This window comes from Sorex araneus, chromosome 8, assembly GCF_027595985.1.
Source record: "Sorex araneus isolate mSorAra2 chromosome 8, mSorAra2.pri, whole genome shotgun sequence".
NCBI classification, from domain to species: Eukaryota; Metazoa; Chordata; class Mammalia; order Eulipotyphla; family Soricidae; genus Sorex; species Sorex araneus.
The window spans coordinates 49808104-49823053 of NC_073309.1; the positions used below are offsets into that span (position 1 = coordinate 49808104).

General features: G+C 54.5%; 1 protein-coding gene across 1 annotated transcript; it reads right to left on the reverse strand.

Moving 5' to 3' along the window:
* Positions 1-7381: 7381 nt before the first annotated feature.
* GNG8 (G protein subunit gamma 8) lies at positions 7382-9611 on the reverse strand. Its single transcript, XM_055146245.1, has 3 exons — positions 9453-9611; positions 8326-8453; positions 7382-7798 (listed from the first exon to the last, which is right to left on the reverse strand). The coding sequence occupies exons 1-3, from the start codon at positions 9505-9507 to the stop codon at positions 7670-7672; spliced, it is 312 nt and encodes a 103-aa protein (XP_055002220.1). The 5' UTR covers positions 9508-9611; the 3' UTR covers positions 7382-7669.
* Positions 9612-14950: the final 5339 nt, after the last annotated feature.

Below are 14950 nucleotides of genomic sequence, written 5' to 3' on the forward strand. Positions count from 1 at the left end.
ACTGCTGGTGTAGCCCAAAAGCCAAGAGGGAAGAAAATGAGGAGGGGGGAACATAATACATTATATCTCTGCTTTAAGTTCCCAAGTCAGAGTACAGAGGGTAGGGTTACCTTGCACGTGACCGACCCAGGTTTGGTCCCCAGCATCCTTTTCTTTTTGGGGGTCATACCTGGCGTTGCACAGGGGTTACTCCTGGCTCTGCACTCAGGAATTACTCCTGGGGGTGCTCGGGGAACCATATGGCATCCTGGAAATCGAACCCGGGTTGGCCGCGTGCAAGGCCAACACCCTACCCACTGTGCTATCGCTCCAGCCCCAGTATTCCATATCTTTAAGCCCTCCAGGAGTAATTCCTGAGTGCAGAGCAAGAAGTGATCTCTGAGCACTGCCGGGTGTGCCCACCCACACACACCAAAAAAAGTGGAAATAGGGGTCAGAGAGATAGAGCAGCAGGCTGAGTGTCTGCTTTGCTTACGGGAGGCCTGGGGGTTCACAAACCGGCACCTCGTACCCCCTCCAAGCACCGAGTCAGGATTAGTCCCTAGTCCCTGAGTAATACAGGGTGTGTCCCCAAAACTAAAAAAAGAAATGAAAAAAACAAATGGGAATAAACAGGCTGCTAATGTGGCTTTCTGTTAGAGCACCGGCCTTGCAGGTTCAGGCCCCGGGCTGGGTCCTGGCACCCCAAAAATAACCCCCTCCAAACTGAGTGCCCTTGGGAGCTACAGTGAGTCGGGAGCAGAAGGGCGTGTGAAGGGGACCCCTGGGAGGTGCTGGCGCCGTGGTGTCCCTCCCCAGACCTCTTCGTGTGCAGAGCACTGAGGGAGGGCATCCGGGCAGAGTAGCATCGCCCCCCTCCACCTCGGCCATTTGGGGGGAGCAAGGAGGGCGGAGTCTGCTGGGAGTGGCCACTTCCCCAGGCATCCCTCAACTCTGCCCTTTGGCCTGACTCTGACCCCTGTCCCCCACCCCCACCCCCACACACATACACAGCAGTGGATAAAACCAGAAGGCCCAAGAAAAAGGCCCTGATAAAATCAGGGCCACTAATGAGATTACTGGCTTGCACGTCAATGTCCCTGTCCCCTCTGTCTCCTGCCTTCCAGCCCTGTGTCTGGATACAGGCTCCCACCAGCCCCCACCCTGCTGCGCCCCCAGGCAAACCTCTCCCATCACCCTGTGTCCCCCCCACACACACACACCCTGCTCTCACCCTGCAGGGCGAGCAATGACAAAGAGGAAGCATCTGTCTCCCATAGTTTTGGCAGCCAGAAAGCTCTTGGCGGTTTGATAGCCAAGCAGTGCCCCCCTCAAGAAATCCTGGCACCCCCAAAGTCTCCAGCAAACTGTCCGCACAGGACCAGAGCAGAAGCCCAGAAACTCAACCCTTACCGGCACCCCCCACCACAAACCCCCGACTTCTGGATTCCTTTGCATCTCAGCTGCTAGGAGACCAGGATAGGGTCTGTGAAATTCCCAAATCCTTCTGGCAACTTCCCTCCAGCATCTTTCCTTCACTCCCCCCACCAGCTATCCTTGGCTCGCTCTGTCCCCCGTTTCCCCCGGGGCTCCCACAGACATGATGCAACCAGACCGGAGCCAGCTGAGAGGTGGGAGGCGGGAAGGAGATGTAATTACAACCTCGTCCGCTTCGATTCTACAGAAAGCTCGGGGTTAGGAGCCCAGGGGACCCAAATCCGCGACAAATAATGGAACTCTTGCCAAATGCAGGCCCAGCCCCCTCTGGGAAGTGGGGGTGAGGTCCGAGGCACAGAGCGCTGCCTTTCTCCTTTCTCCGAGCCTCAGCCCCAAGCTGGGGGAGCAGAGAGCAAGAGGGGGGAGTGAGGAGAGAGCAGGAAGAGGGTCTTGGATGCAGTCCCGGCTGTAAATGAACCGACAGCCTCTCTGCGGCTCTTTGGGGGTTTTGTTGGAGGGCCACACCCGTCTCTGCTCAGGAGCTGCTCCCAGTTCTGTGCTCCGGGGACCATGCCGTGCCAGGGACTAACCCCCGGCCTCTGTTATGCGGAGCTGCAGTCAGCTTGTGGCATTCTCTCAAGCCCGGCAGCAGTTCTTTTTCAAGCGAGACAGAGCTTTGAGGCAGTGCAGCCTTCTCGGAAAGAAACTTTGACACAAGCCATCTGGGGGAGAAACAGCCCCGAGCCCTGGGCCTCCTACTCTGGGGAGATGGGAGGGCACGGCAGGGACATCGCATCGTGGAGTTCCTAAGCCCAGCTGCCACCTCCCGGTCTGAGATCAATCCCTGGGGTCATGCAGTTGTGGGGTCCCCAGTAGGCCTCGAAAAGGGAGAGGCAGAGTTGGGGAGACGCTTGGGCTTGATAGGTGGGAGTCCCAGGGTGAGTCCCTAGGACCGCTCGATCTCCTGAGCACTGCAGGGAGTGACCCCTGAGCACTGAGCCAGGAGTCACCCTGAGAATGAGCAACCCAATTCCGCTAGGAAAAAAAAAAGAGGAGCCAAAGAGAGACCACAGCAGGTAGGGGGCTTTCCTCACATGTGGCTGACCCAGGTTCGATCCCCAGCATCCCACGTGGTCTCCCCCAAGTCACACCAGGAGTCATTCCTGAGTGCAGAGCCAGGAGTAACCCCTGAGCATCTTTGGGTGTGGCCCCCCAAATTAAACAAAACAAAACAAAAAAAATGCTGCTTGTGCCGTGTCTGTCCTACAGGGTGCCCAGAGGTCGGGGCTGTGACGGCAACTGTCCCCTCCCATGGGCCCCGGAACAGAGACAATCATCATGGAAGCCGGGGATGCAAACATTGATCCGCCTCCACCCCCTTCTGCTACCCACACCTCCCTCTTGTCTGGGTTTCCCAAGTGTTACTGCCACATTATCCCCGCTCAGAGTCCCCACACCCAGGAAGTCTTCTCTGACTGTCGAGCTAAGCTGATCCCGTGTCCATTCTGGGCTCCCTCCCCCCAAACCCCACAGTCATGGCTCATTGCTCTCTAAGCTTATGTCTGTCTGTCCCTCTGGACGGTGAGTCCCAGGAGGACAGGGTCTGGGCAGTTATAAGTCACAGCTAAGTCTGGGGGTTCATGAAGAAGGTCCCCAGGACATGGTTGGGAGAATGAAGAAATGAATAAACAAATGAACAGAGTATGGTCTCTTGGGAGGATACCCCCCCACCCCACTGCAGTGGCAGTGGGTAGCCAAAGGTAAAAAGAAAGGGGGGAGAGGGTCTCCAATCCAAGTGCTGCTGTACTGCCATGTCCCCAGCCAGACTCCACCATTTTGCGATGGACCTCACTGAGATATATCACTGCATCACTATCTCACTGTCATCCCGTTGCTCATCAATTTGCTTGAGCAGGCACCAGTAACATCTCCATTGTGAGACTTGTTGTTACTGTATTTGGCATATTGAATACACCACAGGTAGCTTGCCAGGCTCTGCCGTGCGGGCGAGATACTCTTGGTAGCTTGCCGGACTCTCAGAGAGGGACGAATGAATCGAACCCGGGTCGGCCGCATGCAAGGCAAACACCCTACCCGATGTGCTATTGCTCCAGCCCTCTGCTGAAAATTTGGGTATGCGGGTTTTGTGACTGAAATCTCTAAGCTTTCTGGGGGTCAGGATTTGCTACCTCCCCCCATTTCCTTGTACTCCTGGAAGCACCAACAGTCACCCCCATGAACCAACTTCAGCACCACCAGGTAAGCTCTCCTACTGGCCTTGCTTCAGAGACCCATAAATAAATCTCGATAGAGATTGAAAGCCACAGTGAATCTAGGACCCGCTCAAGGCTGAATAGACCCTGATACATCTGAGGGGGTTGGGTCAGCCTGGTGTCCACCGAGGCAGAGCCCCTGGCAGCTGCTTGCTCCCACAATTCAAAATCGCCATCATGGGACTGGAGCGATAGCACAGCAGGTAGGGCATTTGCCTTGCACTCAGCTGACCCGAGTTTGATTCCCAGCATCCCATATGGTCCCCTGAGCACCGCCAGGGAGTAATTCTTGAGTGAGCCAGAAGTAACCCCTGTGCATGGCTGAGTGCAACCCCCCCAAAAAAAAATCGCCAACATGCCCCCAGCCAGACTCCATCATCTCGGGATGGCCCTCACCAAGATATAATCTGCTGGAAATTTGAGTATGAGGGTTTTGTGGTTGCAATCTTCAGGCTTTCTCAGGGCCAGGATGGGCTACCTCTCCCCACTTCACTGTACTTCCAGGAGCCTCAGCAATCACTCAGTTTCAAAACTACTTCAGCCTTACCTTCCCGATAAAAATACCCTGAACGCTTCAAACAAACACAATGACCTCTTAGTACCTGTGTTGCAAACCATAATGCACAAAAAGAAAGGAAGAAAAAGAAGGAAAGTATCTGCCATAGAGGCAGGCTGGGGGTGGGGGGTGTTGGGGGATGGTGGGAGGGAAACAGGAGACACTGGTGGTGGTAAATGTACACTGATGGAGGGATGGATATTGGATCCCTGTATGACTGAAACCCAATAATGAACAGCTTTGTAATGTCTATCTCACAGATACTCAATAAAAAAAATTTTTAAAGGTGAGGTCTGAATCCATCAATCAAGGGATCAAATAAAGATCTATTTCAAGGATTGGGGGTGTCTATCATTAAATAAAATTTGGGGCCTTAAATTTTGTTTGTTTTTGGATCCATACCTGGCGATGCTCAGGGATTACTCCTAACTCGGCTCTCAGGAAATTACTTCTGGCAGTTCTCAGTGGACCATATGGAATGCTGGGGATCAAGCCCAGGTTGGCCATGTGCAGGGACAGTGCCTTCCCCATTGTATTATTGTTCTGGCCCTTTAGGGTCTTTCTTTTTTTTTCTTTTTGGGTCATACCAGGTGATGCACAGGGATTACTCCTGGCTCTGCACTCAGGAATTACTCCTGGGGGTGCTCGGGGGACCCTATGGGATGCTGGTAATTGAACCGGGTTGGCCATGTGCAAGGCCAACACCCTACCCACTGTGCTATCACTCCAGCCCCAAGGGTCTTTCATTTTCTATCCATGCAAAAATATTTGTCCCGGGGCTGGAGTGATAGCACAGCGGGTAGGGCGTTTGCCTTGCATGCGGCCAACCCGGGTTCAAATCCCAGCATCCCATATGGTCCCCTGAGCACCGCCAGAAGTAATTCCTGAGTGCAGAGCCAGGAGTAACCCCTGTGCATCGCCGGGTGTGACCCCCCCCAAAAAAAAAGCAAAAAAATATATATTTGTCCCATAAACAACTTAAAACTTATTTTTAGGGGACTGGAGTGATTTACAGCAGGTAGGGTGTTTGCCTTGCAGGCAGCTGACCTGGGTTCAATTTCTGGCATCTCATATGGTCCCCTGCCACCAGTAGTAATCCCTGAGCGCAGAGCCAGGAGTAACCCCTGAGCATCACCTATGTGATCCAAAAAGAAAAAAAAAACACCTCTGTTTCTATTCAAAATCTCTAAAGTTACAGATGCTGATAAGGCCCAAAGTGGACATTCCATCTGACTTGAACAAAGGGCCTAGGGACAGACCCTTTTATAGGGGGATCCATCAGCAGCCTGAAACTTCAGCAGGAAGCAGCCAGATGAGTTCTTCACCCCCATTCCCCCATATGGGGAGCCCCCTGCCTAAGAGTGGGGATTATAGAGACAAAAGGGGAAGAAGCTGGGCAAGATTAGGGGGATGGCACAGCAGGAAAGAATTACTAGCAGGAAAATGGAGGGGAGGCGGGACCGCTAACCTGGTGGCCACATCCTGCCACGTCCCTACCCCAGAAACTACTCATACTCTCCCATAGTTAATGGCCCGCATTCTTTGAGCAAAATAATAAAGAAATGCTCATGAACCCCCCAATCTTTGTCAAAAGCTATCAAGGGGGAAGGAATTCGGCCTTTCCTTGGAATCATGCTTTCAGAGACCCCTCCTGCAAGCAGGATGCTTCCTTTCGTTCCTTTCTCCTCTGTGACCTTTCTCTAAATAAAAATCTTTTGCTGAAAAAATAAAAAAGGCAAGAGTTTGGTGCCACCAGCAGGTCATCCTGTACCTACAGGGCAAGTACATCTGCTGCCTGATGGTGCCTTCAGACTTCCTGATACCTCAAAATTGAGGCTGTGCCTCTGGATGTACCCCAACACCTCAAGAACAAGTTACCCAAGAAATTAAACTACAAAAATTTAGGTATGGGGGATCCAAACCCATAAACCACCTCTGGCTCAGCTATATAAACTCATTTAATCCACTTTTCTTCAGAGACCCATAAATAAATCTCAAAAAAGATCAAAAGCCACAGTTAATATTGGACTCACACAAGGCTACATAGGCCCGGATAAATCAGAGGGAGGCAGGTCAGTCTGGTGCCCACCCAAGCAGAGCCACTGGCAGCCACTTGCTCCCAAAATCCAAAATCGCCACCAGACTCCACCATCTTGGGAAGGACCTCACCAAGATATAAACTTATTGAAAATTTGGGTTATGTGGGTTTTGTGACTGAAATCTCCAGGCTTTCTCAGGGTTGGGATGGGCTACCTCCTCCCATCTCCCTGTACCTCCAGAAGCCTCAGCAGTCATGTTCACAATCCACAACTGCCACTCAGTTAAAAAAGCTACTCCAGCCTTACCTTCCCCATAAAAATACTGAACGCCCTGCACAAACACGATGACCTTTTAGTACCTATAATGCAAACCATAATGCACAAAAGAAGAGAGAGAAAGAAGAAAGTACCTGCCATAGTAGGGGTTTGTGTGTGTTGTGTGGGGGGAGGGTGTCGGGGAATGATGGAAGGGAAAAGGGGACATTGGTAGTGGGAAATGTACACTGGTGGAGGGATGAGTGTTGGAACATTGTATGACTGAACCCAATCATGAAGTGTTGGGGCTGCAGCGATAGCACAGCGAGTAGGGTCTTTGCCTTGCACGCGGCCAACCCGGGTTTGATTCCCAGCATCCCACATGGTCCTCTGAGCACCGCCAGGGGTAATTCCTGAATGCAGAGCCAGGAATAACCCCTGTGCATCGCCGGGTGTAACCCGAAAGGCAAAAAAAAAAAAAAAAGAAAAAATTATGAACTGTTTTATAATGGTCTATCTATGGATATTTAATAAATTTTTTTAAAAGAACATTAGTGTATTCAACGAGGATTTTTTTATAAAGGTTGGAGCTGGAGTCATTTGAGGGTGACAAAGCGGGGCTGGCACTGAAATCCCTAGGAATCTCAGACTCAGGAAAGGAGAAGAGAGGTCAGTTGAGGGGTGTAGAGTCCATAGTCTTTTGTTTAGGGCTTTTTGAGTCACACCCGGCGATACTCAGGGGTTATTTCTGACTCTGCAGTCAGGATTGACTCTGGAGGTGCTCAGAGAACCCTATAGGCCGTGTGTCAACTGATAGAACCCAAGTAGGCCGTGTGCTATGCCCAAGCTTCACCCCACTTCCCCTCCTGGTTATGTGCTTCCTCTCCTCATCTGTCAAACAGGTGTCGTACAAGAAGCCAAGGTCTGTCTCCAAGGGGTGAACAGAGCCAGGAGCCCTGGGTTCCTGCCCACCGGCTCTGAATGCTCTAACCTGGCACGGGCTAATTCCACCCTCCACCCAAAGGGAGGAGCAGGTCTGCGCGTGCCCCTTTCCCCAAAGCAGACCGCCACCACAGTGACCTCGTTTATTGGACTCGGACTTCGGTGCGGGAGTAAGCTGCCGGGAGGGCTCACAGCAGGACACAGAAGAGCCGCTTGTCACGGAAAGGATTCTCGGCAGCCGGTACCGGTGTCACCAGCGGGTCATCCTTGGCGTGCGACTCGCAGAAGGCCAAGAGCTCGCCCGCAGCCTGCGACACCTGCGGGTGCCGAGTGGTAATGTCCGCGCCTCGTCCTCAGGACCCGCCGCCAGGACCCGCCCCAAGGCTCCGCCCTATCGGGACCCGCCCGGCCCCAAGGCTCCGCCCTATCAGGACCCAGCCCCGCCCCAAGGCTCCGCCCTATCATGACTCGCCCCGCCCCCAAGGCTCCGCCCACTCGACGCGCCCTAAATCCGCCCTCCTCCCCAAGGCTCCGCCTTCATGCACCGCCCAAGGCCACGCCCTGACGCTCCGCCCCAAGGCCCCCAGGACACGCCCGTCGTTTGGGACCCGCCTCTGCAAAGGCCCGCCCACTCGCCCGGCCCCGTCTCCCCTCCGCCAGCTCGCGTTTCTCCCCGCCGACCCCTGATTCGACCTCCAGGACCCTCCCTCCTCCCTTTGCCCGCCCCTTGTTCGAGTCCCGCCCTGGGTCCTGTCGTCTTCCCAAATGACTCCTGTCCCAGGAGCTACCCCGCCGACCCCGGACCCGCAGCGCCTCCCGCTTCCTCCCTTCCCCGCCCGGGCACCTTCATGCGGTCGATGTTCACCTCCAGCTTTAGCTGTTCCACCGTCTTGCGGGCCTCCGCAATCTTGGCCATGTTATTGGACATGGCTGCGGCAATAGTGGGGTGTAGGCGAGGACAAGTCGGGGTGCCTAGATAGGGGTGGCCAGACACGCAAGGTGAAAAAAGGCGCGCAAAGGGGGTGCCAGGAAGCAGGTGCGGGAAGGAAAGGAAGACCGAAGGGGAAAGGGGCAGGAGGAAGAGACCCTCAGATGACGGAGCGAGAGGCAGTCAGTAAGGGACGGAGGAGCCGGAGGAGAGGAGAAAGGCGGGACGCAGGGCTGCACCCGTGGGGTCTCTGGAGGACTGCGGCAGAGGGAAAGGACAGGGCCACAGGTGCTGGCTCAGGGTCCAGGTGTCCTCACCCCACCCCACCCCACCCTGGGGAAGAACAGGAGCAGGAGGGGGCCTCGCCACGCCAATTAGTGGCAGCTCCAGGGAGAACAAGGAATTAAGATCTCCGCAGGAGGGGCACCGAGGGGGCCTCATTAGGGCCTTGGCAGCAGCTGCCCCCTCCGCCCCCCTCAGGGAGCCCCCACCCCAGCTCTGGGCAACTCAAAGACTCCTCTGCTCATTAGCAGCCAGAGAGAGAGAGAGAGAGAGAGAGAGAGAGAGAGAGAGAGAGAGAGAGAGAGGAGAGAGAGATGGGAGGAGGCCCCAGAAAGGACTGGGAGAGGGGATAGAGAGCGGAACCGATTCAAGGCACTGGGGATGACAGTGACAGAGGGAGAGACTGAGGCAGGGGACTGGGTGGAGAGACACAGGTGGGACAGGCTGGGGCTGGGAGAGGGAAGAGAGGGACAAGGAAAAGGGAAAGGGGTAGGACACTGAGGGCAGGGGATCACACAGAAAGGGACAAAAGGGGACAGAGGTGAGACGTGACAAGGAGAAGGAGACAGAGTGCGGGGGCAAAGCTGGGCAGGCCAGTTGCGAGCTGGGGGGTAGAACGGGCCAGAGAGGGCGACAGATAAGAGAGACTCACAAGCACACAATCATTTGTTCCCTCACACTCATTCATTAGCTCCCAGAGGGACAAAAAGGCAGGCAGGGATGGACAGAGGGACTCGCTGAAGGGGCCAGGAGCCACCTACCTGTTGCTGCTGAGGGCTGGGATGACAGGCTGTGGCTGAGGCTGTCAGACAGCATCTGGGGGCCCCCAGCCCCGCCTCAGCCCCTCCCCAGGGGCCCAGGGCCCCGCCTCCTGCAGCAGCAGCCAGCCCCAGCCACCACCTGGGTCCTCGCTGTCTCTGCTCCTGCCTTGCTTTGTCCCCATCCTTGGATCTGCGTCACCCTGTTCTCTGGGAGTCGGGATCTATGTTGAACACACATCTCTCAGGTGCCCCTGCAGTCACACACAGACTCTCACAGCGCCCCAGTGCTCCCCCTCCTGTCCCCCATCATGCCTGTCACCCCCGTGTCACCCAGCGCCCTCCACCCATACTCACACTTGTAGTCCCTGGCTCTGAGACACTCTCTACCACTCTGTGTCCCTTGGTTTCTGCACCACCAGAATCCAGGTCTCTCTGGGGGCCAGAGTCACCCTCGTGGGAGCAAGGGGACTCTCCAAATGCCACCGCCATCCCTCATAAGCTCTCCAACCGTCAGCTCCTGGCTGATGGTGTCAAGCAGACAAGCAGCAAGTCGCCTCTATGCTCTCAAAATGTCACACCCTTTTTCACCTCCCACCTTGCCACACACAGGCACGCACACCCCAAGTCACATGTCCTGACTCAAGCCACCTCCCCTGGCCCAGCTCTAGTTCTCAGCTCTCAGCATCCCAGTCCAGAGAGTTCCCCGAGAGTTACAAGCATTCCGCACTGCACCATCTCCTGGGATCTCACAGAGTCCCTCACATCCGATACCCATCAGTTTGGTGCCTCCCTCTCAATGTCACATACTCACACCATCAAGGGGGCAATCTACAGGCTGAGGCTCACGGCATCCGGATCACACACAGCTGTCCACCTCATGCCACATCCCCACACCACACCCCTCATGTGATGTCAGTTTCATGGTCACATGAGATGTCAGTGTCATAGTCACACATGATGTCAGTGTCATAGTCATGTGTGATGTCAATGTCATGGTCATGGGTGATATCAGTTTCATGGTCACATGTGATGTCAGTGTCACAGTCACACGTGATGTTAGTGTCATGGTCACAGATGATATCAGTGTCATGGTCACCCATGATGTCAGTGTCATAGTCATGTGTGATGTCAATGTCATGGGTGATGTCAGTCTCATGGTCACAAGTGATGTCAGTGTCGTAGTCAAACATGATGTCAGTGTCATAGTCATGTGTGATGTCAATGTCATGGTCATGGGTGATGCCCGTGTCATTGTTACATGTGATTACATGTCATTGTTGCATATCATTGTTACATGTGTTAATGTCATAGTCATGGGTGATGTCAGTGTCATTGTCACAGGTGATGTCAATGTTGTACTCTCGGCTTAGCAGAATGGCTGGCTCAGGCTAATGCACACTCATGTGTCCTTCATGTCAGATGTCATGCCTTGGTGAACCACACCTGTCCTCCAAGCTCACTCACTCACACACCAGCCACCTGGCTCGTGTCCTCACTAGTTGACACTCTGTGACCATCTCTCACAGTCTTGCCAGGTCACAGAGTCACACACCCCTCCCAATGGCATGACCCACCTCAGGGAGTCACAGAGCAACCGGCATGTCATGTCTGTCATTTCACAAGCACAGGGGTCACACAGGTCTCCATGTAACACCCCATCTCACCGGTACAATCTCACAAGATTACACGGCCACACACGACTTCTGGCATCACAGGGAAACCATCAGTCTGTCCAGAGGGGCGGCGCAGCCATCCTCGTGCAGGCCACACGGGGGCGCGCGCGGCCCACAGAGTGAGACAAGGGGTAAAGCTTGGTGGGCCAAGCGCCCTCCCTTGCACCCCCGCCCCCTGCCCCGGCCGGCTGGAGATGCTAACCTCGTGAGGCAGAGTCAGGGAAAGGTGGCGGGGACCGCAGAAAAGAGGGAGAGAACTAAGAATGAACTGGTACACACAATAGGCTAGAGAGATGCCGGAGAGGCAGACAAGCAGAGAGACAGAAACAGACACACTTGAGACAGAAACAGAAAACGAGAGACAGGCACACCAGGGAGCTGGAGAGACGAGGACAGAAATGTAAGGTCAAGAGTTGGGGTCCTTGCGATGCATGCACCCCATCTAGATTAAGATTCCCATCACCGGAGCCCTGGAGCCCCGCCAGGAGTGGTCCCTGAGCACAGCCAACTGTGGGGAAGGAGAAGGAGAAGGAGAAGAAGGAGTAGGAAGAAAGAAAGAAAGAAAGAAAGAAAGAAAGAAAGAAAGAAAGAAAGAAAGAAAGAAAGAAAGAAAGAAAGAAAGAAGGAAGGAAGGAAGGAAGGAAGGAAAGAAAGAGGGACTGGAGTGATAGCACAGCGGGTAGGGAGTTTGCTTTGCACACGGCCGACCCGGCTTCGATTCCCAGCATCCCATATGGTCCCCTGAGCACCGCCAGGAATAATTCCTGAGTGCAAAGCCAGGAATAACCCCTGTGCATCGCCAGGTGTGACCCAAAAAGCAAAAGAAAGAGAGAAAGAGAGAAAAGAAGAAATGTGAAGTCAGTGATAGAGGACAGGCGGACAGACACGAGCACACCATGCTTTGAACCGGGCTTGAACATCGGAGGCGGAGCCTGAGGAGGCGTGGCCTGGGACAGGAGCGTGGCTCGTTGGGGGTGTGTCCTGTGCTGCGTTGGGGCGTGGTCAGGAGCAGCCGTGGGCGGGGCGTAGGACTTGCTTCCGACCAGGCCACCAGAGTTCGAGTGCGCGGTGGAGGCCGGAGCCTGGGAAGAAGTGGAGGTTGGGGGAGGAGTATCTCTACCGCAGTCAGCCCATCCCAATCAAGTTTTTTGTTGTTGTTTTGTTTGTTTGTTGCCGCCACGGACTGGGAAACCAGATGGGAGGGAACGGGACACTGGCCCAGGTCCCTGGTAGTGATTTGATAGCAATTTGGTGGGCTCCTGGCTCCCCACCCCCCTGAGCCCCCAAGGGAGCAATGGGGCCAGGTGGGGGAGGAGAACCCGGCTCACATCTGGAAAGCATCAGGCGCGCCGGACGTGCCAGAGCTCTGGGCCTGGCTGCAGAAGGGGGAAGGGAGTTCGGGCGCCCCTGTTCCCCCCTTAGCGGGGTCTGCCGGCGCCGGGGAGGAGCCTGGACGCGCGCCGACCATCGGCGCGTTCTGCAGATGGTTTTCATCAGCGTTCTGGCCGGGGCGGGCCCCCCAGGACGAAGCACAGTTTAGGCCAGGGGAAATCAGGGCTGCCCCAGGCTGGTGTGCCCCCCCCCCCGACGGCGGCGGACGGATAGTCGGACCCTGTCCGACCCAGCATGATCACCACTACGCAGCGAGCGGCTCACCGCAGCCCGTTCTCCATAACCTTCATTTCCATGGGTACAGTCCTGCCCAGGGCTGCTCAGACACTGTCCCAGCCTTGTGACAGCCTTGTCCTCTCCATGTCTTGTCGCCAGTTTTTACTCAAGGATCGTGAAATGAACGCCAAGAGTAATTCTAGAAATTGGAATACCCAAGTATTTCCACCAAGATGTCCGGTGGGAATCTAAAAACTTGATCCCTCTTGGGGCTGGAGCGATAACACAACGGGTAGGGCGTTTGCCTTGCACGCGGCCGACCCAGGTTTGATTCCCAGCATCCCATATGGTCCCCTGAGCACCGCCAGGAGTAATTCCTGAGTGCAAAGCCAGGAGTAACTCCTGTACATCGCCGGGTGTGACCCAAAAAGCCAAAAAAAAAAAGTTGATCCCTCCAAATCTCAGCTCCCCAGTCCACATGCAACCCCCCCAAATCCTCCCACCACTGTCTTTTCCTTCTCAGATTGCAGTAAATCTTTGGGGTCATTATTTATTTATTTATTTATTTTTGGGTAGGGGGCACACCCAGCAGTGCTCACAGCTTACTCCTGACTCTTCAAGGATCACTCCTGGCGGGACCCAGGGGGGACCATATAGGGTGCTGAGGAACTAACCCAGGTGAGCCTCATGCAAGACAAGTACCTTAGCGGTTGTTCTATTCCTTCTGCCCTTTTCGGGTCATTCTGGACCTTTCCCTTCCTTTCTCACCCCAAAACTGACAAAGCAACTAATTTGATTAAGTACTTTTGGGAGGGACTGGAGCGATAGCACAGCGGGTCGGGCATTTGCCTTGCATGTGGCCAACCCAGGTTCGATTCCTCCACCCCTCTTGGAGAGCCTGGCAAGCTACCGAGAGTATCCCACCCTTACGGCAGAACCCAGCAAGCACTCGTGGCATATTTGATATGCCAAAAACAGTAACAAGTCTCACAATGGAGACGTTACTGGTGCCCGCTCTAGCAAATCCATAAGCAACCGAAAGACAGCGATACAGTGATACTTTGGGGAGGAGCAGGAATTTGGGCCACGCCCAGCGTGCTAAGGAGTGACCCCTGGTGGTGCTCAGGTGAACAACCAGGGCCAGCTGTGCGCAGGTCCGCACCTCAACCGGGGTACTAGCTCTCTGGTTCCCTAACTGCATTTCCAAAGTTTCTCCCCATCCAGTTCCCTAGTGGGTCTCTACTGCCTCCCCTGTGGTCCAGCCGCAGTGTCGCTACCTGTGGCACAGTATATAGAGCCTGAACACTGCCTGGGGGTAACCTTTTGCAGGGCCCCTCAGCCTCTGAAAAACTGACAGGGTCCCATGAGACACAGAACTTCCACTACCGGGCACTAGCCAAGGAGAAATACAAAGAGACCCCTATGTGAACACTTGTCCACGAAAGTTCTAGCGGCATTTTTCAAAATACCACCCCCAAGGGGCTGGAGTGATAGCACAGCGGGTAGGGCGTCTGCTTTGCATGCATCCGACCTGGGTTCGATTCCCAGCATCCCATATGGTCCCCTGAGCACCGCCAGGGATAATTCCTGAGTGCAAAGCCAGGAGTGACCCCTGTGCATTGCTGGGTGTGACCCCCAAAGCAAAAAAAAAACAATCAACCCCCCCCCAAGAACACAACCCACTGGTCCTTTCATGAAAGGAAACTCTGAGGTGTCCATTCCATTATTGGGACATCCACAGATGGTACCAAGAAGTGACATGCGACACACCAGGACCCTTGGCCAGGCCTCTGGCAGACGCCTTCTGTGGAATAATGACTTTCCTATGCCCCCAAAGGCAAATCCAGAGTCAAGAAAACAAACTAGTGGCTGCCAAAAGCTAGAGATTTTTTGGGGGCACAGCAGGACACTTTGGGGGTACACGGCTTCTTTGGGGGTGATAAAGTTGTATTAAAATGGTAGAGAGGGGGCTGGAGTGATAGCACAACGAGTAGGGTGTTTGCCTTGCATGCAGCCAACCCAGGTTCGAATCCCAGCATCCCATATGGTCCCCTGAGCACTGCTAGGGGTAATTCCTGAGTGCATGGGCCAGGAGTAACCCCTATGCATAGCTGGGTGTGACCCCCCAAAAATAAATAAATAAATAAATAAATAAAATGGTAGAGAGTTATATCACTGTATCATTGTCATCCCATTGCTCGATTGCCTGTGCAAGCA

What these genes read in the sequence shown, in the direction of transcription:
- GNG8 (XM_055146245.1), bottom strand. Translation starts at nt 9,507, where the DNA reads ATGCTGTCTGACAGCCTCAGCCACAGCCTGTCATCCCAGCCCTCAGCA. An exon ending in CCAGCCCTCAGCAGCAACAG is followed by an intron (nt 8,454 to 9,452) that starts GTAGGTGGCTCC and finishes ACCCCTATCTAG; the next exon opens with GCACCCCGACTTGTCCTCGC. An exon ending in TGAACATCGACCGCATGAAG is followed by an intron (nt 7,799 to 8,325) that starts GTGCCCGGGCGG and finishes CGGCACCCGCAG; the next exon opens with GTGTCGCAGGCTGCGGGCGA.